At 40.1% G+C, this 10,369-nt stretch overlaps 1 protein-coding gene across 1 annotated transcript in view; it reads right to left on the bottom strand.

Moving 5' to 3' along the window:
- LOC109917513 (solute carrier family 10 member 6-like) overlaps positions 1-10,369 on the bottom strand; it is a 78,809-nt gene that overhangs the window by 48,400 nt on the left and 20,040 nt on the right. The window contains exon 3 of the mRNA XM_048604290.1: positions 331-419. Coding sequence (XP_048460247.1) covers positions 331-419 — 89 coding nt within the window. The remainder of the gene's footprint in view (positions 1-330; positions 420-10,369) is intronic.

Below are 10,369 nucleotides of genomic sequence, written 5' to 3'. Positions count from 1 at the left end.
TATGAAGGACTCTCCTTCTTAAGCTTCTCTCACCTGAGGCGTGCGTAAGCCATCACCAGTTGTTCCTCTTCAATGAGACTGCAGTGCTATGGTCCAGTAAAAGCTATCACTTAAAAACACTTTTCAATGAATGCAGTACAGAAGTATGACTATTTAAAGAATTGGATAAACTGACAGTGTTAATTCAAACAGTAACGTGTCTCATTTTGTGTTTAGTTTTGCATATCTTTGGTGTAAGAATTGATACAATAAATATACAACGAATAGTGACAGTTCCATATTTCTGTGGAAAGGGTGCCCATACAGTCAGAAGAAAAAATATTAACTTACCTTCAGAAGGAGTTTTGATTGCCTTGGCCACTTCCTTGCTATAAAAGTTCCAATTGATATTGGAATGATCAGAGTGACTAATGAACTACCTGGTTCAGAAACAAAAATAACATTTTGAAGTTACTAGTTAACTGGAACTTTTATATTTCATTTATTTTAACATTTCATCCTGTAAGCACATGTTCTGTGAGTTGATTATATATTTTCTTCCATTTTCTTTCTTAGCTGTCTCATACCCATCACCTATTTTTAAATATAAATTTTAAAAAGTTTTTGCATATCTTATCTAATTCAGCAATGCTGAATGTTTTTTGGAACTCTATTCATATACTCAATTTCTTAATTTACTCCAAAAGGATCTGACAGAACCTAAAAAAAACCCTAAATCTGACAGTTTCCCCACAGTTTCTGATGAAGTTACAGACACATTCATCTGACTCTTAAAGTGCAGTACCACCAGGTAGAAATTTGGGTGTTCCTATTTTTATGAAAGCACAGATTGGAGGTCAAAGCCATCACAGTTTCAATAGGTGTATCTCAAAAGTGATGATTTATCTGCCAACTTCATGCAGAAGTGATTTAAAGACAGAAAGAATTGCATTTACATGGCACCTTTCATGCACAACTGGACATCTCAAAATACTCTACACCCAGTTAAATATTTTCATACCTTCCCCTCACTTCCCTCCATGTAGCAATTCCTATTTGAAGTGTTAGTTGCTAGGGTTTCAATTTAAATTTACAGTTTCTGAGTGTAATGCCACAGATGCAAGGGGAAAAGGCACTGCATACTTTCATCGTTCATGAACAGCAGTATTTTTTAATGGATTTGATGTGCTTTGCGAACTGGTCCCGTTGGTTTTGGAAAGAATGGGAGACTGCAACATGGGGAGAAAGGCATACTCAATGTTGAGATTTCATGGGAAGTGGAAGAGAATGGGATTGGAGGTGGGAGGAAGCAGAGACAGAAATTGGAAAATGGATGCCCATAGATCAATATTTTCTGCAGAGCAGAGAGCAGCAAGAACCATGAAAGGAGCAGGTAATACACTACTGAGCTGAAAAGAACCTGAGAACAGCTTGGAGAACGTGCAGAATTAAGGGATTTTGTGTGTAGTTTTAGGATATCAGTAGATCATTAGGTCATTACAACTTACATATGGAGATTGTGCATTGCAACTATAATTAAAAATTATATGGTATTTACTACCATTTCCCCTGCTCTCTGAATGAGTAGCTATTAATGATTGATGGAACACAACTTGTGATTTCCACACTTCAAATTCCCCATCTTCTTTTCCCATCTTCTCCATCTTCAGTTTCCTCTCTCAATCTGATTGCAGTTGGCGTCCTGATTCTTGGTACTCCTCACTCAACTGTTGGCTGGTGCAAAATGAGCAAAAACTAGTAAAACTTGAAAATGATATATACTGATCCAAATTGTTTTGTATGTCTCAAAATAGTGTTCCAGTGTGACCAGTGTATTCATTTCTAAGTATTACCATTTCTTCTTCCCTCTGAAGAGCACTACAATTCAGGGCCCTAGCAACAGTAAGATAAATATGGTAATATTTCCACATATCATATCAAACAGCATGATCAGGTAAACATCAGATGATCAGGTGTCAAGTAGTCAGAGGTCATGTTGCCAACCCTTGCAGGAGAATCAGGTCATAGTCTCTAGAACCAATTCAAAGTGATTTGAAGCTGCCAACAATTTGATCCCTTCATTTCCTTTCCAAGTTGGATAACTTTAATCCCTGAACTGGCTTTTGAAGTTAGGGCTTGAAAATTCCCCTCTCTTATGTAAATGTATGTGAATCTTCCAGTCCTATTTAAATCTTCACAAATTCAGACTCTTCAATTCAGTGTGAGATCTCACTCAAATTTTTGCATAGTAACCGATAGAGAATTGCTGCCTCCATCAACCAGCTCGCTCTGTCTCAGTTTCATGAAGACCAACTCTGTTTAAGATGTTAAATGATAATTTGAAAAAACACCCCTAAGCCAATCCTACAAAGGTTTCCTATGGACTATTGTCTTGCAAAGACCACAACTATGGTCGTCATCATTGACAGTCCCTCCCAGATGATGATGACTCTTCCACTCTCAGGTTGAGTCCATAGGTAGCTGTACAGACTGAAGTGGCTACCGCAGGCTCTGTTACACTTGGGGCAGAAGGTAGTTGCAGGGAGGGGTGGGTGGGGCATTGGTATGGCAGTGCGCTCCTTTCACTGTTATTGCTTGGCTTCCACTTTTTCTTGATTGCAAATCTCGAGGTGGTCAATGCCTTCCTGAATGCTGTCCCTTCTCCTCCACTTTGGACAGCCTTGGGCCAGTGATTCCCAGGTATCTGTGGGAATGCCACAATTTGCCAGTGAGGCCTTGACGGTTTTCCTGAAGGACTTCCTCTGTCCACTTGATACCGCTCCACTGCCTTGAAGTGTCTGCTGTGGACAGTCCATGTCTCAGAGGCAAATAGAAGGGCAGGAACCACCACAGTTTTGTATACCATGATCTGGGCTTCAGATCTGATGTTAATGTGTATCACAAAGGCCTTGTTTTAAGGTATAAATGCTAATTAGGTTATCCATTAAATTCTCAACTTCATTCCATCTAAAAACCAAATTTAAAGTTTAAAGCACAACCATTCATAAAACCTGATATTCCCAAGACCTTCTGGAGTTCTGAAGACGAACAGTCGATCAACAATCAACAAAGATTGGTCATTGTTCACAGGCATGAGCATCTTGCGCTATCTTCTCAGTAGAATAACCTGGTTAACACTTTAGATCTTTAAAAATGAAACCACCCAGGCTTGTTGCCAGTAGAATTCAGTACAGGTCACACGTCCCCCTTTATTCCTCTGTTTCACCGTGACATGAAGACCCAGTCCCAAAACATAACAATTCGATAAAACTTTGCATTTATTCCAGTGTTCAACCCCATTAATCATTGCAATTGTACTAGTGTGACACAAGCTGCCAGGCAATGAACAGGAAATGTGGTATGGCCACGCAGCCCGTCAGATTAGTGAAGGCTGTGGTGAAGGAATTAGAGGCTAGCTGGGAGAATACGGAGGCCAGTGGTGAGGTAGATTTCAATGAGTACGAACAATCAAGGTGAAGGGAAGCAGCTGGCATCAGTACACAACTTTTTTAAATTTGGATTGGAGAACGAACATCATGTTCAGTAAACTTTGCCTTTGTTTTTATAAGGGCCAGATATTGGATTTGCAATAGTATTTGAATTACTGAAGTAAATTGTTGGACCATGTTCCAATTATCTGGAGATAATTTACATGTCAAAATTTGTTTATCAAAAACAAAATTCATAAATTTATCGAATTACGTTTTAATAATTTTTTTATGTTTACAACATATGGAAGCAGTACAGATTGTTTAAAATCATTTAATTCTCAGGGAAGTGATTCCAAAACGGTTACGTAACATTCCGTGTTAGGAATTTCAGCCAGAAAATAATCCTGAAGCTTGAAGTAGGTGGGCACAGTTGAATACGTACTTGTTAACTATTATCATTTTATTAACTTTTCTTCACTTTTTTATATCGCAATAACTCCAAATGTGAGGAAGACAGATGAAGTGTGCCTACCCCTGGTTTTCGTATGGTGTACCTGTGTAGTAATAGCTCCCAATTATAAATCATCCTATATTTCTGAATCCAATTATAACATACAAGGAGGCTATTTGGCCCATCATATCACTGATAGCTCTTTCCTTTATTCATTCACAGGATGAGGTGTCACTGGCTAGGCAGCATTTATTGCCCAGAAAGCAGTTAAGAGTCAACCACATTGCTGTGAGTCTGGAGTCACATGTAGGCCAGACCAGGTAAGGATGACAGTTTCCTTCCCTAAAGGACATCAGTGAACCAATAATCAACAATCGACACAGTCATCATTAGACTCTTAATTCCAGATATTTATTGAATTCAAATTCCAGCATCTGCCATGGTGGGATTTGAACCTGGGTCCCTAGAACATTATCTGGGTCTCTGGATTAACATTCCAGCAATAATACCACAAGGCCATCACCTTCACCTTCTTTGAAAGAGCGTTCCAATCCTCCCTTTCCCCAAACCCTTACATTTGCTCCTGTCAAAGTATAAATCTAATTCCCTTTGCAAATTACTAATAAGTCTGCTTCCCATGCAGGCAATTCATTCCAAATCATAAAGAATCACTGCATTAAACTTAAAATCTGCTTATGTTGCTCCCTTGTCCTTATGTGAATGTCTATTGGTTATGCCAACCCAAACTTCTCTCATTGAAGCAGTTCCTCCATATGTATTCTATTGCCAAAATTCATAATTGTGAAAGGTTGTATTTAATTTCCATGGACCTTGTGCAACCCCAACTTCCCCAGTATCTCTCTGTAACTGAAATCCCTCATTCATAGTGCTATTCTAAATATTCTCCATACTCTGTCCAAGGCTTTGACATCTGCCCTAAGGTGCACTGCCAAGAATTGGACACAATATTCCAGCTGAAATCTAACTGATGATTTACAAAGATTTGGAAAAAACCTGTACTTGTGCTGTGTGCGTCTATTCCTAAAGGTCATGATCCATCTACTTTTTCAAAAGTCACTGAAATGGTCCACCTGGCAAGATATAACCATTAATGGCTTTAATTTGGCCCAGGTAGAGCAGCAGATAGAAACATAATGACATAGGAAATAGGAGCAAGAGCAGGCCATTCAGCCCTTTAAGCCTGCTGCACCACTCAATATTATGATATTGGCTGATCATCCAACTACTTTCATAGAATCATAGAATCTTACAGCACAGAAGGAGGCAAATCAGCCCATCATGTCTATTCCAGCTCCCAAATCAGTTACCCAATTAGTCCCATTTTGCAGCCCTATTTCAGAAGGCCTCTAAATTCATCAATTTCAGCTCTCTTTTGAAACCTCCTATGTAATCCGCCTCCTCTACTCTTCCAGGCAGGGCATTCCAAATCCTAACAAGTCTTTGAGGAAAGAGATTTCTCTTCATCTCATTCCTAGCTCTCAGGCTGACAATCTTGAAATTGTGATCTCTAGTCACTGACACACTAACAAATGGAAACAGAATATCCTTCTTTACCCTGTTAAAATTGTTCATAATTTTGAATACCTCAGTAAGGTCACCTCTCAATCTTCTCTGCTCCAAGGAGAATAAACACAATTTCTCTAATCATTGCTTGCATCTAAAATCCCTGATTCCTTTCCTCATACGCTTTGATCCCTTTAACCCTAAAAACGATACGTGATTCCTTTGCGAAAACATTCAATGTTTTGGTCTCAATTGCTTTCCATGGCAGAGAATTTCACAGGTTCACCACTCTCTGGATGAAGAAATTTCCTAGTCATCTCAGGCCTACATGGCCTACCCCATATCTTTAGTTGTGATCCCTGATTCTGGACTCTGTGGTCATCAGGAAAACTTCCCTGCATTTACCTTGCCCGGCCCTGTTAGAATATCATAGGTTACTTTGAGACACCTGTAAGAGTGACCTCTGTAAAGGCAGTTAGAGGCTCAGAGACAGCAAAGTAAAGCAGCGCTTAAGAAATTTATTCAAGCAAAACACCGGTGTAGATTCCAGGGGAGGGGTCCAAGACTCACTCAGGAGTTTGAACTCTCTCCAGATACAATGGTAAGAAAGTATTTCTTTTATACGGTTACACAAACAGGTTGTGCAACCCAGAAACTATATTAATTACTATCCACATCTAGCATGACCAGTAAATCTAACAACAACATACAGTTTACTATCAGTGGTATACAGCTCCTACACTATCACACTGGGGCTATTGTCCACTGAAAGCTTTATCAAAAATAAACATGCAGTTACTCATTGTGTCTAGCCCTGATCCCTTGCCACTAAAATCTGCAGACTAGTTTGTTTCCCGACTGGAAATCCCGTGGCCTGTTCTCTTGGGGACTGTCTTCACACTAGCTGCCTGTCTCTGCAACAGCAAGCAAGTGCTCTTTCAATCCTTACTTTTAACCCTTACTTATATATTTGTCCCTTACTACAGATATATGAGAAAACTATACTTCTATAAGGAATCTACACTTATACACTCTTTCCCCTTCAACACCCCCAATTCTTCTAAATTGCAGTGAATCCTAACCTATCCAGTCTCTGGCTAGACAATATGAAAAGGCTCAGGAATCTAACTTTAGGCACAGCAGATGAGGGGACAACTATGAGATGAGGCGCAGTCAATGCAGGACTGAGGGTATTGTACTTAAATGCATGCAGTTTCCAAAACAAGTTGAATGAGATTGCAGCACAGATTGAAATTGATGGGTGCAATGTTGTGGGTATCACAGAGACATGGAAAAAAGACCCTGATGGGACTTATGTACAGGTCTCCCAGCAATTGTCAGGTTGCGGCAAAGAAAATAAATCAGGCATATAAGAAAAGCACTATTACCACACTCATGGGGTACTTCAATATGCAGGTGGACTGGGAAAATCATGATGGTAGCAGATCCCAAGAAAAGGAATTCATGGTATGTCTCTGAGATAGTTTTTGAAGCAGCTTGTGGTAGAGCGCACTAGGGAACAGGCGATTCTGGATTTAGTGACGTGCAATGGGGCAGACTTGATTACGGAGCTTCAGGTGAATGAACCCCTAGGGGGCAGTGACCAAACAATAGAATTCACCCTGCAGTTTGACAGGAGAGGCTGAAATTAGATGTGATGATATTACAGTTGAGTAAAAATAACAGCAATGATATGAGGAAGGAGCTGGCCAGAGTTGATTGTAAGGAAAGCCTAGCAAGAAGGACAGCGGAGCACCAAAGGCAAGAGTTTCTAGGGGTAATTCGGGAGGCACAGCAGAAATTCATCCCAAGAAAGAAAAAACATACTAAAGGAGGATGAGGCAACAATAGCTGACAAAGGTAGTCACGGGCAGCATAAAAACAAAAGAAAAAGCATAGACATTTAGAGAGGCAAAAATTTATTAGGGATAGTCAGTGTGGTTTTGTGTGTGGAAAATCATGATTCACAAACTTGATTGAGATTTTTGAGGAGGTTACCAAAAAGATTGATGAGGGCAGAGCAGTGAGCGTTGTTTACTTGAACTTTAGTAAAGCTTTCAACAAGGTTCCAAATGGTAGACTAATTAGTAAAGTTAGGTCACATGGGATTCAGGGTGAGCTTGCCAATTGGATACATAATTGGCTTAACGGTAGGAGACAGAGAGTGGTGGTGGAGGGTTCCTTTACAGACTCGAGGGCTATCACCACAGGGATCGGTTCCGGGTCCTTTTTTGCTTGTCATTTATATAAATGATTTGGATGAGAATATGGAAGGCATAGTTAGTAAGTTTGTGGACGACACCAAAATTGGTGGCATAGTAGACAGTGAAGAAGGTTTTCTAAAATTACAAAGGGATCTTGATCAAATGGGTAAATGGGCTGATAAATGGCAGATGGAGTTCAATCTGGATAACTGTGAGGTATTGCATTTTGGTAAAACAAACAAGGGTAGGGCTTATACAATTAGTGGTAGGACATTGGGCAGTGTTGCAGAACAGAGGGATGTAGGGGTGTAGGTACATAAATTTTTGAAGTTTGCTTCACATATGGTGGTTAAAAAGGTGTTTGACAAGTGTGCCTTCGTTGCTCAGTCCTTTGAGTTAAGGAGTTGGGAAGTCATGTTGAGATTGTACAGGACATTGGTGAAGCCTCTTCTGGAATACTGTGTCCAGTTCTGGTTGACCAGTTATAGGAAAGATATTAGTAAGCTGAAGAAATTTACCAGGATGTTGCCAAACATGGAAGGTATGCGTTATAAAGAAAGGTTGGATAGGCTGGGACTTTTTTCACTGGAGCTTAGGAGGTTGAGAGGCAACTTTATAGAAGTTTATAAAATATCGATGTATTTGTCTTTTCCCTAGGATGGGGGATTTCAAGACTAGGGGATTCATTTTTAAGATGATAGGAAAAAGATTTAAAAAAGACATGAGGGATAAATTTTTATCACAGAGGGTGGTTTGCATGTCAAATAAACTTCCTGAGGAAGTGGTGGATGTGGGTACAATTTCAACAATTAAAAAACCTTTGGATAAGTACATGAATGGAAAAAGGTTTGGAGGGATATGGGCCAGGAGCAGGCAAATGGGACTAGTTAGTTTGGGATTATATTCAGCAGGGACTGGTTGGACTGAAGGGTCGGTTTCCATGCTGTATGACTCTATGACTTTATATAATGTGGTGAAGATTAGTGGGAAGCCAGAGGATTGGGAAGCCTTTACAAACTAACAGAGGACAACTCAACAAGCTATAAGAGGGGATAAGATGAAATGTGAGGGTAAGCTAGCTACTAAAATAAAAGAAGATTTCAAAAGTTTTTAGATATATAAAAGTTGAGAGATGCGAGAGAGGGCATTGGACCTCGGGACAATGAGACTGGAGAAGTAGTAATTTGGAACAAAGAAATCAGTCTTTACAGTGGAAAACACCAGCAGCATACCAGAGCTTCAACAGAGTCAGAGGGTAGAGGTGAGTGTAACAGCCATCACTAAGAAGAAGGTGCTAGGGAAGTTGAAAGGTCTGAAGGTGGATAAATAACTCAGACTAGGTGGACTATATACCAGAGTTCTGAAGGAGATAGCTGAGGAGATTGTGGAGGTATTAGTAATAATCTTTCAGGAATCAATGGAGTCAGGGGGGTTCCCAGCTGACTGGAAAATGGCTAATGTACCACCTCCATTTAAGAATGGGGGAGGCAGATGATAGGAAGTTATAGATTGATTAGCCTGATCTTGGTATTTGGTAAAATTTTAGAGTCCATTAATAAGGATGAGATTGCGGAGTACTTGGAAGTGCATGGTAAAATAGAGCTGAATCAGCATGGCTTCATCAAAGGGAGATCAAAGGGACCTGACAAATCTGTTAGAATTCTTGAGGAAATAACATGCAAGTTAGGCAAAGGAAAGCCAGTAGATGTAATTTATTTGGATTTCCAGAAAGCCTTTGACAAGCCTGTATAAACCTCCTGTATAAACAGGAGGTTGATAAATAAGACAAGAGCTTATGGTGTTAAGGGCAACATACTGGCATGTATACAGATTTGGCTGACTGGCCAAAGGTAGAGAGTGGGGATAAAGGGGTCTTTTTCAGGATGGTATTTGGTAACTAATGGAGATCTGCTGGGAGTCAGTGTTGGGACCACAATTATTCATGTTATACGTTAACAATCCGAAACTGAGGGCATTGTTGCTAAGTTTGCAGGTAACACAAAGATTTGTGGTGGGACAAGTAGTGTTGAGGATGTGGGAGATGGCAGAAGGACTTGCACAGTCTAAGAGAGTGGGCAAAGAAGCAGCAAATGGAATATAATGTGGGAAAGTATGAGGTTATGTGTTTTGGTAGGAAGAATAAAGGTGTGGACTAGATTCTAAATTGAGAAAGGCTTCAGAAATCTGAAGTACAAAAGTGCTTGAGAGTTCTAGCTCAGGGATTTTCTTAAGTTAACATGCAGGTTCAGTTGACAGAAAAACAAGATGGCATGAATACAGGACAGAAATGCACTGCAGAGGCTGCATAAGGGTCTGGTCAGACTGCATTTGGAATATTGTGAGCAGTTTTGGGACCTGTATCTAAGGAAGGATGTTCTAGTGTTAGAGGTGTCCAGAGGTGGTGTACAAGAATGATCCTAGGGATGAAGGGCTTGTCCTGTGAGGAGTGGTTGAAGACCCTAGTTCTGTACACAATGGAGTTTAGAAGGATGAGGAGGAATCTCATTGAAACTTACAGAATACTGACAGGCCTGGAAAGAGTGGGCATGGAGAAGATATTTCCACTAGTAGGAGATACTAGGACCCGAGGCACAGCATCAGAGTGCAGGGACAACCCTTTAGAACTGAGATGAGGAAGAATTTCTTCAAACAGACTGTAGTGAATCTGTAGAACTAATTGCTGCAGAAGGCTATGGAGACCAAGATATTGATTATATTTAAGGTAGAGATAGACAGGGTTTTGATTAGTTAGAGGATCAAGGATTATAGGGAGAAGCATA

The sequence above is a fragment of the Rhincodon typus genome, chromosome 1 (assembly GCF_021869965.1).
Source record: "Rhincodon typus isolate 14 chromosome 1, sRhiTyp1.1, whole genome shotgun sequence".
NCBI lineage: Eukaryota > Metazoa > Chordata > Chondrichthyes > Orectolobiformes > Rhincodontidae > Rhincodon > Rhincodon typus.
Note: the sequence above shows the minus strand (reverse complement) of the source record. Positions and strands in the feature narration are given on the sequence as shown.